Source organism: Xenopus laevis, chromosome 3L, assembly GCF_017654675.1.
Source record: "Xenopus laevis strain J_2021 chromosome 3L, Xenopus_laevis_v10.1, whole genome shotgun sequence".
In the NCBI taxonomy this organism is placed as follows: domain Eukaryota; kingdom Metazoa; phylum Chordata; class Amphibia; order Anura; family Pipidae; genus Xenopus; species Xenopus laevis.
The window spans coordinates 123,370,341-123,386,941 of record NC_054375.1 but is presented as its reverse complement, the minus strand read 5'-3'; the positions used below and the strand labels follow the sequence as shown (position 1 = coordinate 123,386,941).

Here is a 16,601-nt window from a genome sequence, read left to right as displayed (position 1 = left end):
GCGGCGAACATGCAAGGGGGAAAATGAGTGCAGGTATTGGGTTATTCATGAAAATTGCCGGCGGGGTGGCACTCGGAACGATTTGTTTTCCAAAGTCCAAAGGAAACTTCGGGCAACTTCGGAAACCGAAGCGATCAGAGTGCCGTCCCGGCGTCGATTTTCATTCTAGCCAGCGGGAAGGCAGGGGAGGAAGCTCGGAACAGATTAGTTGCCCTGGAGAAGAGGAGATTTGTGCGACTAATCTCCCCCAATAGCAGCGTGTGTCTCTGCCCTTATGGTCCCTGTATATCCTTAAATGTCTTTAGAGGTTTAGCTGTGATAATATCTTGTGAAATCCAAATTTACAACTGCAAGTTCTGGTGCGGCGAACATACAAGGGGGAAAATGAGTGCAGGTATTGGGTTATTCATTAGACTTATTTGCATGTAAATGTTTCTTGCACTTGTGCATTTGTTTTGCTGCATTTAGCTTGTGGTGGGTGCAACTTAGCGTACAGCCACACTAATGCTGGAATTGCAATAAAACAGGCTGCATTGTGGGAAAATGGTACAGTGCTGCAGAATATGTCGGTGTTTCATAAATATATGTTATTAATAATAATAACAATAATAATAATATGGGCAGAAGACCAGTTATCCTACCCTTTGGGTGATTTATTAATTCTGAAGAATGCATTAAACCATGACAAAATAGGCAAAAGCTGATCTCTAAAATCAATAAATCTCTTTTGGAATTTTTTTCCCGCCGGCTGAAAGACCCAATCCTGGTTTTTTTTCCCCTCTGTTTTGAAAATCTGCGTCCTGACCAGTTTTATTTTATTTTTATAGTTACATTTTTAGGATCTTCTTTATAAAAATGTAATCGGAACTTGAATAAATAATATTTACACCAAACGCTGCAATAAGTGATCTCTCTAATGAATAAATCAGCCCCTAAGTTTCTTAGGCAGGTATATAACATGCAAAAAGCTTCAGCACTGTGTTTGAAATAATTGTGGGAAAACACACAAGTTGAGAGAATAAAGGCATATTTTACGCTAAAAATCTGCAATATAGCACACAACACTGCTGCAGCCTGGGCTTAAGCAACTCAACCTCATGACTCTGGAGAATTCCAGACCTGCTCATCTCAGGATGTGAGAACATGCTAATGATAAAGCAGACTGCATACTGCACCAAATCTTCTACATGCAATAAAAAGAGTCAGATATAATTACCTGTAATGCACTAATCCCTATGTAGTACAGCCAATTAGAGAAAGATTACACCCCTCTGCCCCATCTTCCAGCTGCGCTATAGTATCTTTTAAGATAAGAACATGTGAAATATTTATAAATACTGATAGATCCGTTCATAATTATTGTATAGAATTCTTCATTATTTAAAGACGCTTATGTGATCTACCGCTGCCTCACACACAGTAGAAGTACTGATGAAAAATGTAACTGGGGTATAAGAATATAATAGCAGAAATGTTCTGATATAAACTGCAGATGGTATGGGTGCTCTTCAATAAGGATGGTGTCACTCTCTCCCAGTTTCTTTGGACATGAGCTTAGTGACAAAAGGATAAGGTGACATTGCACCAGGTGCTGATAAGGCTCCTCTGAGCCGAGCGGATGTAAGCATTTGGCCAAATCACGGCTGTCACTCACATGGAAAGCTGTCCCTTGCTTGCCCTGCGGCTCCATTAATGCAGGGACACAGATAATCGCAAATCCCCCAGGACCCGGTCAGGGAGTTTAAAGAGACAGACGCTACCTTTACTGTGCCGATGAACTAGTGGCATCTCAGAACAAAGTCTGCAAACCTTTTTATACAATGAATCTGTCAGTATGAGTCTCTGGAGACTGGAGATAGCAGCTAATTATACTAGGTATATGCGCCTGTGATTCATACTTTGCATTTTACAGACCTGTCTGTTTGCTTTTCTTATTCTAAATGTCTTGGTTATCTCTGATCCCATCTCTCTTATGATGACTCCATATTGGTTGTGTGATGAAAAGTATAAAGCAAGATGAACGCTTTGCCTAAATGCACATCAGTTAGTGCTAAATTACACTTAAGGGCAGATTTATCAAGGGTCGAAGTGAATTCGAGGGAATTTTCGAAGTAAAGAAATTCGAAGTAATTTTTGGATACTTCGACCATCGAATAGGATACTACGACTTCAAATTTACTTCGATTCAAAGTAAAAATCATTCGAATATTCTACCATTCGATAATCGAAGTACTGTCTCTTTAAAAAAACTTCGACTTCAATACTTCGCCAACTTAAACCTGCCGAAGTGCTATGTTAGCCTATGGGGACCTTCTACAACATTTTTCTAAGTCATTCTAAAAATCCTTTGATCGATCGCTAAAATCGTTCGAATCGTTCAATTCAAACTATTTAATCGTTCGATCAAACAATTTTTATTTGAACGCAGGATTGCCAAATTTGTTGAAAAAACTTTGAATTCGATATTAGTTTTTTGTACTTCGAAATTCGACCCTTGATAAATCTGCCCCTTAGTCAGGCCTATTTATTAAATGTCAATTTTTTTGGTGGAGTTTTTAAAGGGGAAAACTCAAATTTTATATCGCATAGCTGCTCTCTGCATCTCAAACCTGTTGCGGTCATGTAGAAGTCAATGGCAGATGTCCCTGAAGATGTTTCTTGACATTGTCATCCGCGCTGGATCCGTGATCCACTCTTGACACAGTGATCCAGAGCGTCAATTCGAAAATGTCGGACGATGCAAATTAACGCGCGAATTTCTGTTAATGTTTTGTCACACTTACTTTTTCGAGAAGAATTATTGATAAATGAGTTAAATTTTTGGATGGGAGTTAGATTGTCTTTGTTAAATTTGATAGATAAATTTGAGATTTAGTAAATACCCCCCATAGTATTCTTGTGCCCATTGCAGATGTAAAAATAGCACCTTTCATAAAGTCATTTAATAGGCTTTTTTTGTTCAACTTTATTGAAGCACAGAGCCTGCTGTGTGTTTCTGAGCTTGCAATCTAATGTCTTGCTGCCTCCAACCAGTAAGATAATAGAGTTTATGCAAGGTCACTGAAAGACAGCCTTATGCATCGGTGTTTATGCCCAGATAAAGCAGCAATGCACCACGGGATTAAGGCTACCCTTAGATTAACCCCCCTTTGTAACAGGATGTAAATTTTGGTTTCCACTCTCTGGAATGAAAGATAAGTCTCCAAGACATTTTTTTTCTCAAGACATAATTTGTCTTGAGCCGATAAGGAGTTGTAATTCCATTCTTGCTTATGAATATGCATTCGGGTGAGGAAACTTGAAATTTCCAGCCTACAGTCTGAAGGAAAAGTTTGCTAATGAGCAGCTAACAGGTACTGTGAATGGTCTCCATTCCCAGAGTTTACATTATGTAGCCTGCTGCTATAATATCACCATATGGAATTGGGGCTTGGTCTGGCCACCATGTAGTGCGCTGGATGGGGATCACTAGCCATCAATTAAAGGTTATCTTTGCTTATCAGAACATAGGTCAATTTAAATGAGTGCATTGAATGTGTGGGGGTGCATTGGGCTGTTAAAGAAGTGGTTCACCTTTAAGGTCAGGGCACACGCTCAGATTCTGGGAGATTAGTCGCCCAGCGACTAATCTCCTCTCCTTCGGGGCGACTAATCTCCTCTCCTTCGGGGCGACTAATCTCCTCCAAGGACGGCCGAAGTTTCGGAGAACGAAGAGCTCTGAATGCCAACCGGCATTTGTCACAGGAAGAAGAGGAGATTTTTCACCAAGCGACTAATCTTCCCGAATCTGAGCATGTGCCCTGACCCTTAAGTTAACTTTTTGTAGGTTATAGAATGACTAATTCTAAGCACTTGACTCTTTCCAGCTTTTGAATAGGGGTCACTGACCCCATCAAAAGAACAAACAATCTGTAAGGGTACACATTAAGAGGCCCATTTATTAAACCTCGATTTTTTTTTCTGGTCAAGGATTTTTAGGGGGGAAACTAACATTTTGGGGGAAAAATAAAAACTAAATTTTTTAGAGATTTAGTATACCCCAAAGCTGCTAAAAAGCAGAATCCAAAAATATGCCTCAAACCTGTTAGGTCATGTAGAAGTCAATGGCAGATGTCCCTGAAGTTTTCTTGACATCGTGATCTGCTCTGGATAATCCAAAAAAAGTTGGGTTTTCGCAGTGAATTATAATACGAATTGATGTTCGAATTTGTAGCTCTGATTTTTTCAAAAACAATTATCGATAAACAAGTTCAATTTGTGGAAGGGACTTTGGTTGACTTTGTTTTCATACAAAAGATTAATTTGAGTTATTATAAATCTGCCCCTTATGGTTATTGCTACTTTTTATTACTCATCTTTCTATCCAGGCTCTATTCCAGACTCACTTATTCAAATCAAGGCATGGTTGCTAGGGTAATTTGGAACCTATCAACCAGATTACTGAAATCGCAAACTGGAGAGCTGCTGAATAAAAAGCTAAATAATTCAAAAACCACAAATAATAAAAAATGAAAACAGCAATGTGGAAACAGTGTAAATTACAGACATTATCTTATTGGGGACAAATAGGACTCATTTATAAAGACTGGACAAATTTGCACGTGGGCAGTAACCCAGAGCAGTCAATCAGTGAATCAACTTTTTCAGACAGTACAAGTAGAACAATGAAAGTTTAATAAATTTGCCCTGTGTTTATAAAGAATCCCAATAGTGTGTATTGTTACCATTGTTGGTTGTGGGTGTCATTGAGTGAATTATGATGCTATGAATAGTGTGGCACGTGGTGTGTAATTTATCTCCCAGTGTAAATGTCACCATGAATGGTACACTGGTATTATTGCTCCTATGTATGAGCTGTAGACCTTGGATTGACTTTGAAAGTACAGGTATCTTTATAATCTGCAGTGGGTCCCCCCTGAGAGGGATGGGATAATGACAGTGTTGAGCCACAGTAATAAACTTGGAAAACATTAACATGGATTTCAAACTTGATCCAAACATATTTTAAGCCTAAACAGGGCTTCAAATATTGTCAATATGATGGCTAAGGGGCCCATTTACTAACAATCGAATTTAGTTTTTTTTCCATGAATCCTATTTTTTCAAAAAAAGCTATAAAAATTTGAAATGTATTAAGTGTGAAAACAGCGAAAGCCACTAATACTAAACTTCGCTTGGTAAAAGTTTTTGACATCCTATACAAGTCAATGGGAGCTGCACTATTGGGATGCTTTAAATCAATTCGGACTTTTAGAGCTTTACAGATTTTTTTTTGCTAGAAATTGTTCGAAAACCACAATTATTTAGAGGTATTCTTATTTTTTAGCAAATTCTGTGGCGTTCTTCCTTTTTTTATTTTTATTTTTTTAGAACTTTTAATAAATATCATGATATTCATAGTTTTATAGAAATTGAGTTTAGTCATGGTTTCAAAAGCCACTAAATCCGACATTTCATAAATAGACCTCCACAAAACCCACTATTTAGGCTTTCCTTAATATAATGCTTTTGTGAAGCAGAAATAAATTATTTCATGCTGCATGGCATGATGGGATATATGAAAATCATGATTCAGTGGAGTATAGTCCAAGGCTTTATTTTTATTATCAATCTTCACGTGAAACAATATTTTAAAATAATACCGACTAGGTTTCTTCTATGAGGTTTCACCAGACATGGTTGCCCCCTAACCTCAACCTATTTTGTTGTGTCAGATAAACTGCAAGCTATATGATTACAAAAGGGATTCTGAAACAATGGGTCCCCAACTTTAACCCAATTTGTGGCTCACCAGGCTGATTCTAACATTTAATTTGTTCTCTAGTGTTCAGGAAAATTGGGAGAAATCTACAATCTTTCCACTGGCTGTGGTTCCACTTCCAGATAGAACTACAAAGCCATAATTAAATCTAGTCAATTCATTTTGATTCACACTTCATACTGCTGTATATGAATTTACTTGTTCAAGTAGCAGTAAGTAAGCCTATAGATCCATCAGGGCTTACTTGCACGTTGAACCTATTTAAATCAGCTCTAAAACAAAAACATGTGTATTCCGTGGTATACCTAATGTGCACCCCATGGCATTTTGTTAACATTGGATACAACCCTGTTTTCTCTAGTTTGGGTAAGAACGACCAATAAGTAAATACATCTTCTCCGACATGTGAAGGACTTCACATGAAACTAAAATTTACAAAGTTAAATCTGAGCACCAAAACCATTCCCTTTTGAATCCTTAGCCAACATACTCTTATCTTAGGGGCACATTTACTTAGGGTCGAAGTAAAATCCTTCGACTTCAAATATCGAAGTCGAAGGATTTACCACATTTCCTTCAATCGAACGACCATAGGAAAAATCGTTCCATCGAACAATTAAATCCTTTGAATCTAACAATTTTTCTTTGATCAAAAAAAGCTAGGAAAGCATATGGGTACCTTCCCCATGGGCTAACATTGTACCTCAGTAGGTTTAAGGTGGTGAAGTAGGTGGTCAAAGTTTTTTTTAAAGAGACAGTACTTTGACTATAGAATGGTCAAATAGTTGAACGATTTTTAGTTCGAATTGTTCGATTCGAAGTAGCCAATTCGATGGTCGAAGTAGCCATAAAAATTCGAAGTATTTTTTTATTCTAATCCTTCACTCGAGCTAAGTAAATGTGCCCCTCAGTCTATGTGCTCAGTTAATAGTATAGAAGAGGTGAACTAGACACAGGGGCGATCCTGGTCATTTTGCCGCCTGAGGCGACCTTTCTTTTTGCCGCCCCTACTCCTCCCCACGGAACTCACCTCTTTAGTGCTGGAAGCGGTCGGGCGGTCCACGTCGCTACTGCAGAGAGAACAATTGCTCTCTCTGCACTAGAAGAGCTAAATTTCCGGGTTGAAAAGCGGAAATTCGGCTTTTAGTTACCAGGAGCACCTTTTTTGCTGCCCCTGGCAACCAGGGGGCGCTGCTGCCTAAGGTGAATGCCTCAACTTGCCTCATTGGTGGAGCGCCCCTGTCTAGACAGTGTGTAAAAGAAACCCTATTTGTAAAGTATCACATGGATTAGGGGCATAGACAACCATAGACAAAATATATTTCCTTATAGGTTCTATTTCATACATGTACATTTACATTCCATATGCCCTGAAAGCCAGACTACTGCCCATTCTAAATAAAGATCATCTATTTTGTACAATTTCTATGGGATTCATTTGCTCTCATAAGTGACTGACCCATAAGATGTGTATGTTAGAGAGTGTTGAATCTACATCCCCCGTAAGACCCAGGAACAGGGGTTTAACTAGAGAGGAAGCAGACCATGCACTTGCAGGGGGCCCCAGTAGTGTAGGGTTCCCAATAAGGCCCTAGTTAATGAGTAATTGTATTATATGTTGATAGAATAGTTCAACTTACCAATGTTTTGGGATCCTAAATTTAATTTGCTGTGGGGCCCAATAACATTTAATTACGCCACTGTCCAGGAAGGTACTCGTAAGGCTCCTGTTTTGCTACATTCTTGTGTAGGAACAGTAAGTTGCATTAACTATGCCAAATATAAGATGACAAAGGGAGCCCATTCAAAATCGGTAATGTATGGGGTACATAAGTAGGAATCCAAATAATAAATACAGTAAGACTAATAATCTATGTATAGTAATTTGCTTAGCTATACACATGACATATTAAATGTTTTGAAACACTCAGCTTAAATTAATCTTAAAAAGTGTTCCTCCCTTCAATGAATATTGCCTGTCTTTCCGTTATTCTTCTGTTAACTGTTAGAGTTTGCACAAAATCAGCAGAAGTTGATGTAGAAAAAGAACTCCCTGACTCTGTATAATGATTTTCACTCACTTCCCATAATCCTTTAACTTTCAGCTGCCGAGCAGATTGAAGCTTCTATAATTACAATGCGGTACCTGGTCTGTTCTGATGGGGGGGAGTGTATCTCCTGAGTAACACGTTAATCCACTCTCTGCCTGAGGTCTCTCCCCCTGTGTTTATCCCATTATGCAGAGGAGCGTGGGCCTGTGAGATAAAGCTTGGAAATGCTGCAACACTTTGGGGGGAGTGAGAGAGTGAATGGGGGAGCTACTGAAGGAGCGGGAGGCAGGTGAACTAAGGGGGAATGTTTACCATTCAGTGTCCTATTAACATCTTATTAATATCCACAATGCTCAAGTTTCTGGAGCCAGCTCCATCTCACCAGTGTCTAGCTAAAACTAAGCCTGTCTAGCATGAAATTAGACGTTACTTTTAGATAAGCGTCTGGGCTATATACTATTTTTAAGGTGACAAATTAGAGACTGGAGAATTTAAAAAAAAAAAACATAAAATTGGCTCATACAAACTAGCCATGTCTCATGATTTTATGCACAGCACTTGCACAGGTATGCCAACTGTGCCAACAAATAGACTTGTACTGAATTTGTCGATTAAGGGTGGCTACTCCTTTGGGGATCTGTATGCAAATTTGCAAATCTCATAGGTGAATGGGAATCACTGTACCAGGGCATGAAACTCTCTCTGCATTGACCATTAGTGAACAAGTCAGGTACTTAATGTTGCAGTTACATAGTCCCATTAAGCAGCAATGGCTGTACCAATCTGTAAATGTTTTATGACAATCATGCCTATACTGCATAGACATGGCATTGATTAAAATATATTTTTGTTACATTTAAAGTTCATTTAAAGTTCTCAACTTTAAGGAACTCTAAGGAAATGAATACATAATAAAGAAAATTGTTTATGTACTAAAAGTACTATATATGTGGATGCATGGAGCTGAAAAGTTAGCGAAACGCATTAAAGTTTATGAGCAACTTTTTTGGGGCATGCCTTACCCTTGATAATATGTTAGGTTATGCTGGATTTGTAGTCCAGCAACAACAAAGTAAAGTGTGGTTAAGCAGTGAAGGGCATCTGTTTTTGATTCTCTTTAAATAATTCTAGGTTATATGCATAGGTATACTGAGCAAGCTGGGACAGTCACATCGAATACTCATGTACACGTCCCAGCATGGCCACCAGCACGAGGCGCTCACAAGAGTTTAAGGGAGTCATGCTGGTGCATGTGCACACATATAAAGTATTGAGGGCAGAGCACTTGGTAAGAAGTTTTTCTTGCAAGAATACGATTGTTCCCCTCCTATTGTTGCAGTCTGCAAAGGAGTAACAGAATTTTACTGATAGGTGCCCTTTAACATTTGCCCTTTAAAATTGTTGATGCTGTGTACAACTCGCTGGTGTTGTGAGCCTCAGAATGCTAGGAATTATTGGTTGTGATGGAAGTTTTTGAGCTGAGGGAGGATGTGCCAGTGAAGTAAATGCAGCACTTCACCTTTATTTTGATGGACACTTTCTAAGCATTTAAGCCATATAACAAGGTTGGGTAGGTGAGCTACAGCACAACTACTAATACTGTATGCTAGCTAGCATCTCCTTACTTTTAACTCTTTGCATGCTGACTCTCTTTGAGCTTTGCCATTGGGAAAATGTCATAGCAAAGACTTCCAATCAAATTTGTATTCTGTAACCCTAGTTTTTTTTTATTATTATTATTAATAAGCTAGAAGACTTAATCATGAAGCCCAGCAGTTGTCTTAAATTGCAATCCCCAATGGTGCAGGGAGCAATGTAATCATGAAACTGCTCTTTGCCTATGTGTTTTTGCAGGCGAAATATTGAGCACAGCACAGTTTTTAAATGTGTCTATAGACTGGTGTGCTATTCATGGCCCCTGTAGCTATGTGGTTATCCTGTATTCTCCTTATTTCCTTAGGTATTCAATGTGATAACCTGTGCAACCAAGGTTATTGGGGTCCAAACTGCTCTATGACCTGCCACTGTGAAAACGGAGGGTCTTGTTCACCTGAGGATGGAAGCTGTGAGTGTGCTCCAGGATATCGAGGAGCTTTGTGCCAGAGAAGTAAGTATGAACCAGAGTACAGTCAAGGCATAAAAGCACTTGCATTCAATTATTCCTACACAAAGGCAAAACTAGGCTTCATGGGGCAACAATTCTTTTCCACCTGTTTCAGAGGGAGAAAAGTCACACACCATGACTGCTTTCAGCAAAGAAAAATAAAAAACCTCCTACCTAAACAAGTCACTGTCAGAGATTGTACAATGCCTTCAAAAATCAGTGTAATGATATGCAAAGTGAACTAACAACACGCAGAGTGCTATAATTTCATGCAGATTGATACAATTCCATGCAGAGCAACATAATGCCAGGCAGGGTTTTATTGTAATATTTATGAGTAATCCAATTCGTACACCAATGTAGTTACTATAAAGTTCAGGAGCTGTAGAAAACTGCAGCTTCTGTGGCATGGAAATGTTCCCTTTTTTCTTGGCTGGTTTTATAGTAAACATCTTTCATACCATACTAGTTTCAAAATCCATCGCCTATTCTTGTGCCAGTTCCAATGAAACAAAAATGGTTTTTGCATTACTTTGCACTGTGCCAGATACACAGTCTCCTTAGAATTGCTGATGTTGCGTCCAGATTGGTGCCTTGTTCACCCTATGCCATTACACTGTAATAGAAAATCTGCCCAAATACTGTACTTTCCTCCTTTCCTTGCTGCTGCTTGTTTGTTAATTCACTGCAAGTAGCATTGTGTGTCTCACTGACTGCCTTCTTAATAGAGGTACATTCTGTACCTAAGTGCAGTGTACCTGTTGTCCCTCTCCCTCTCTTTGTCCTTCAGGAGTCCCTGTGCTTCTCATCCTGCCATTGTTATTCAATACTGATTTCTCTTCCCAAATCATAGCATAGGGTTCCCTATATCTCAGATCATAACTATGGAGCATTTATTTGCAAATGTATTTGCTATTAAGAGCAGTATCTGTCTGACTGTTTATATTATCTGACCTGGTGATTCTGACTTTCTGAACAACGTTGGTTAAAGGAGGTAGTGATGGGCGAATCTGTTCTGTTTTGCTTCGATGAAAAATTTGCGAAACAGCAAAAATTTGCCAAATGCATTCAAGCAGAGCAATGGCAAATATCTTGATGTTAGTGGCTAGTACAAGGTCCCCTAATTCACAACCCTCCAGTGGAACTAGGTTCGCCACCTGGGAAGGCCGGTATTTTTTACCGGAAATGGTGGCAACCCTAAGTGGAACCAGGGCTGGATTTATCTTCAGGGTGGCCAGTAACCGCCAACCCCCACCAACCCACTGATCGCAGCAAAACGCGGAGGAAATCTCTGAACCCAAACCACGCAAGTAAGAAAATTTAAGCTGCAGCTGGGCGGGATGCCTCCTTGTAAGTTGTGCCACCCTAGGCCCGTGCCTCAAATCCAGGCCTGAGTGGAGCCCACTTTATTGGATCTATTTACCTACTGGCTTCTTTGTTATATATGAGTTTGTACACAGACAGTTTGGCAGCATATATTGCTTGCAGTGCTCACAACAGCCAAAAAAACATATAATTATGGGAAAAATATGTGGTTGAGGAATTCAAATTGTTTCCCAGGGTGTCCCTTCTTTTAAGCACAGATCCAGTTTCTTACAACACAGCATCCCTTGTCCATTCTTCCTTATTAGCACTGTTCTAGCTTTCATTCCCTTCAGCGTGACTCTCTGTGCTTCTCTTCCCTTAGCATAATCCCAGAATATTGTTTTGTTATAACTTTGCTCTGTGTGTGTGTGTTCTCTTAGCACAATTCTCAGATTTTTGGTTCTTTATGGCACATATTTTGAGTTCCCTCACTAAGCACCGCTTTGTCCCATTGTAGTTTGTGCTCCTGGATTCTATGGACATCACTGTAGCCAGACGTGCCCCCAGTGTGTTCACTTTAGTGGACCATGTCACCATATCACTGGCCACTGTGACTGCTTGCCAGGATTTTTTAGTCCTCTCTGCAATCAAGGTAAATACATTTCATGAAATGTTGCACTTGTCAATTTTTTATGACTTTAATATTAATATTAATAATGTTATTAATATAGTAATGTCGTTTTTTTTTTGTTGTTATGCTCTGAGGACCAGGAGTCACATTTTGCTAACAGGAGTAAGAAGGTTAATCTGGGATAATTGTGACTCCTAATCATATAATTCATGTTATTTACTAATAGGCAACAAGTGGGCAGAATAATAACTGATCTCTAAATACCTGAATACTTTCCTTGCAGCTCAAACTGGACTAAATATAATCTAATATTAAGTGATGAAATTTATATGCATCTTTCTGCCAGGCTTGTCCTGTGTGTTGCTGTCTGCTCAGCTTGCATAAGAATGCAGATAGGACAATCCAAGTGATTCAGACGATACAGAAAGGAAGCTTTATCACTGCTCCCAGGCATTGCCTCATTACTGAGATCCCTGTTTCCTTAGAAGACAAAATCAAACTAGAGAAAGCTTTTACAGGGGGAGAGAAGTGCTTATCAGATTGATTGGTCGGGGGGGGGGTGCAGATGTCTAGGATACAGAAAGCTGCTTGTGGAGGGGGCGCTTATGTCCCTGTCACCCTGCTTGCAGATTATGGTGTCTGTATGATTTGACGGTCCGTGCACAGATAAGCTGTTATCACAGTGGCATTTTTGTGATGTTTTCTTTTGGGATTTTATTTTCCGATATAAAATGTTATCATGCCCCCTTCTGTGTAATTATGCCGAGAAACATCATCCAGACAAATACTATATATATATATATATATATATATATATATAAAAAAAAAGTCCAAAGGCTGGTGCACACAAAACAAGTGATAATACCTGGGTGCCGGTTATATTAAACCATACATAGAACAAAAAAAACGCACTCACAGGACTTTTCAATGGTGCATACTCAAACACCAGTTCGAGTTTGCACCATTGAAAAGTCCTGTGAGTGCGTTTTTTTTGTTTTATATATATATATATATATATATATATATATATATATATATATATATATATATATATATATATATATATATATATAAAGTCTTTGTGTGTATGCACTCCATAGTCACTTCGGGTGCATTGGTCAATTTTGGTCATACAAGGTAGAAGGACTCGCACTGCATCTAAGAATTAAATAACACTGTTTTATTCACTGAAAATGGTGTGCAAGTCCTTCTACCTTCATATATATATATATATATACACATACACACACACTCTATTGCACCCCTTTTGGTTTGTTCCAAACCATGTGCTGCTGCAGTGCCGCATATCCAATGACTCTTGGTTGTAAGCAGCGCACATCAGATTTAAAAAGTCACTTCCTTATTCACATCATTTTAAAACATAGCAACTGGATCACTGGATCCACGTTTTGGTCCTGGTCTATGACCGTTGTTACTGTGTACTTGGAACTTTCAAAAGCTGCATAAAAGCCACCATTCTTTTCACACTGCATTTTGTGACTGTATGTTTACTGAGAGGAGTTAGAGTTAAACTGCTCCAAATGTGAGATGTGCCTACCCCTAAATCAATGTGATTGTCCCATGTCATGACTGTGGCAGACTTGTATATTTTATATATTTTTTACATTTATTACATTTTATAACCTAATGCAAGCTTGGCAACCCTGCAAAACAGTTAAAGGACATTTAAAACCTCAAAACAAAGTAATATAAAATTGTTCGTTTAAGCACCTTTGCAAATTTTATTTCTCTATTTCTTTATTTTTAATTTTAACCTGCTGTTTTTATACTGCTTATATAATGAATTTGAAACAACAGTACCACCTCCTTTTCATTTCCTCTAACAACAGCCGGCTGAAAATATATTTCTTGAGAAAATTAATGTCTTTTGATATCTCTCCATTTATAACCGGCAATTATCATCATCAGAGGACTCATCTCTGCTCACTTTGTTTTCTAAGCAGAGCAGCATCACAACAAATTCCTTTCTTGCTAAATTAACTTTCCACCAGCAGGTGGCGAGCGATGTTTCAAATTCATACTTTTCTTTTAAAAACTGGTAGTATCTTGAAAACTGGAAATGCAAGTTCTTAGTAAAGCACTCTGAGCAATTTTACATTATTTGACTTCTGGGTTTATATATTTCCTTAAGGGTTCAATACTGCTTTTTTCATTCGGTAATAATGACACTGAAGATGGCCTTTATTTTCAAGTGGGACACATTACTAGAACAGTTAATGTTTTTTTAAGAAGTACAGACATCTGCTTCTGTCATTATTGATGTAAAGCAAATGCAGAATTACAGAATGAGAGTTGTCCCTCCTGCCTCCTGCAGTTTGCCCCAGTGGAAGGTTCGGAAAGGGCTGCACAGAAATCTGCTCCTGCACCAATAATGCGACCTGTAACCCAGTTGATGGATCGTGCCAGTGCTACCCAGGTTGGATTGGCATTGATTGTTCAGATGGTGAGTATTATTCAACTGGGAGATACCTGAGATCATCATTCACCACCAACACAACAAAAAGAAAGAACCCCATAGACACATTTGTGATATTTACAACTAAGAAAAGCAGCAACTTTATTATTTTTATTATTTCTTTTTTTACATTATTTCTAATGTATGTCTTGTTTACCCCTTTGTTATCCATGTAACCTTCTAACAGGCATTAATTAAAGTTTTGTAAATGTAATTGCTATAGAAATCAGCATTTGATTGTGTCTTACCATTCTCTATACTGCTTGTTCTGACTACTCATAACATCATAACATTGAAACACAATGGATTCCTCACAGTTTGATCATTTTCAAGTGTTTTAACCAGCTGACATTTATCAAAGCAATAGTAAAATGCAGGTCAACAGAAAGTCAAACTGCAGCTGACCATAACCCTCCCTTCTCCCAACCTCCAACCTGAGTAGTTTCGCTACAAAAATTACGCCTATAAATGCCAATGGCTGAAAATTGTTTTTCGGGAATTCATTTCGTAGAATTTACTGCAAAGTGAAACGAGTCAGATTCGCCCATCACTACCAGTGAGCCTTCCTGCCTTGTATACTCTTGCCTGTCCAAACCACATGTGCTGAGGATTTTGGGCTGTTACTCCACTACATAGATGTGTTTCTTCCTTTGATGGTGTTTAACCAGACAAACATATTCAATTACAATGAGTGTTAGTGCTCAGTGCTGTTTAACAAATCAGGCATTTGTTTAAGCCTGGAACTAAACTGATAACAATAACTTCATTATTAAGGGGCAGATTTATCAAGGGTCGAATTTCGAAGTTAAAAATACTTCGAAATTCGTCCATCGAATTAAAATACTTCGAATATCGAATTCGAACTTATTTTCATCGAATTTGGCTATCCTGCGGTCGAAGTAAAATCGAATGATCGAACGATTAAATCCTTCGAATCGAACGATTTTAGCGTACGATCGAACGATTTTTACTTCGACTTCAAAAACTGCTGTAGAAGGTCCCCATAGGCTAACATGGCACTTCGACAGGTTTATTTGGCGAAGTATTGAAGTCGAAGTTTTTTTAAAGCGACAGTACTTCGATTAGCGAATGGTCGAATGATTTTTACTTCGAATCAAATTCGAAGTAAATTCAAAGTCGTAGTATCCTATTCGATGGTCAAAGTATTCAAAAATTACTTCGAATTTCGAATTTTTTAACTTAGAAAATTACCTCAAATTCACTTCGACCCTTGATAAATCTGCCCCTAAATGTTTACCAAGAAAAAACTGACCAATCTTTCATAAATTTAGACCCATTAAATCAACAGTCAGCTCTCCACCATCCAATATTCCAGTTTCCACAATGCTTGAGATGAAGAATAAAAGTGTTAAGTCTTGTCTGGTACATTTCTGCAGTTAGAAAAGCAGTGAAGAGGAAAGTACAGATAGATACTGCTTTCTGTACCAATTACATTTACAAATGTTTTTTCAATAATTGAAAATATTTCATGTCTGTTGGAAGGATGTCCTTTTGTTTCCTTATGCAAAAAACATTTTGGCTGCATCCCTTTTAAATACCTGACATGGACATTGTTCTGGAGCGTCCTTGAATGTGTCAGATGTAGTTACATGTAGAACTTGAGAAAAATCAACATATAAAGATTTAAGGAAAACATGTTGCTGAATGTTGTAGAAAAACTATTATTAATGCACATGTAGCAGTTATCTCAATTAGGGTTGGGATCATTTCCTATTAACCAAAAGGTTACATTTATATACCTACCAAGATAGGTGGGTGCTCACTGCAGTTAAACTGAGATTATTAGCATTTTTATCATGAGTGGCAGTAAGCAGCCCAATTTGGTGGCAGTCACAGGCATTTTTCTTTTCATTAAGGCTCCCTCTTTTTTTTTTAGAATGCCCTTCTGGCCTTTGGGGTCCAGACTGTAGCCACACCTGTAACTGCCACAATGAAGCCGAGTGCAGCGCTTACGACGGAGAATGCAAGTGCACCCCTGGTTGGACTGGATTGTTCTGCACACAGAGTAAGATGGGGCAAGAGCCACTCTGAACCCCCTTCTCCCCATTTCACCACAAAAACATCTATGTGCATGTGTAATGGCAATACAGCTGCCATATTCATTGTTGGGGATCTAGATAATTATATCTATATATAATCTATGATTTTGCTTGGGGCTCAGTAACTGGTCACATTGGGTTCAATTGGATGTATTTATTTGTATAGCACCACAAGTGAACAAAGCAATATATAAAACATAAATACATATGAAA

General features: G+C 38.4%; 1 protein-coding gene across 2 annotated transcripts in view; it reads left to right on the top strand.

Annotated features, from left to right (window-relative positions):
* Positions 1 to 16,601, top strand: part of megf11.L (multiple EGF-like-domains 11 L homeolog) — a 211,457-nt gene that overhangs the window by 172,889 nt on the left and 21,967 nt on the right. For both annotated transcript variants that reach the window (XM_041586899.1, XM_018253298.2), the window contains exons 14-17: positions 9,773 to 9,919; positions 11,739 to 11,873; positions 14,188 to 14,316; positions 16,226 to 16,354. In XM_041586899.1, coding sequence (XP_041442833.1) covers positions 9,773 to 9,919; positions 11,739 to 11,873; positions 14,188 to 14,316; positions 16,226 to 16,354 — 540 coding nt within the window. The remainder of the gene's footprint in view (positions 1 to 9,772; positions 9,920 to 11,738; positions 11,874 to 14,187; positions 14,317 to 16,225; positions 16,355 to 16,601) is intronic.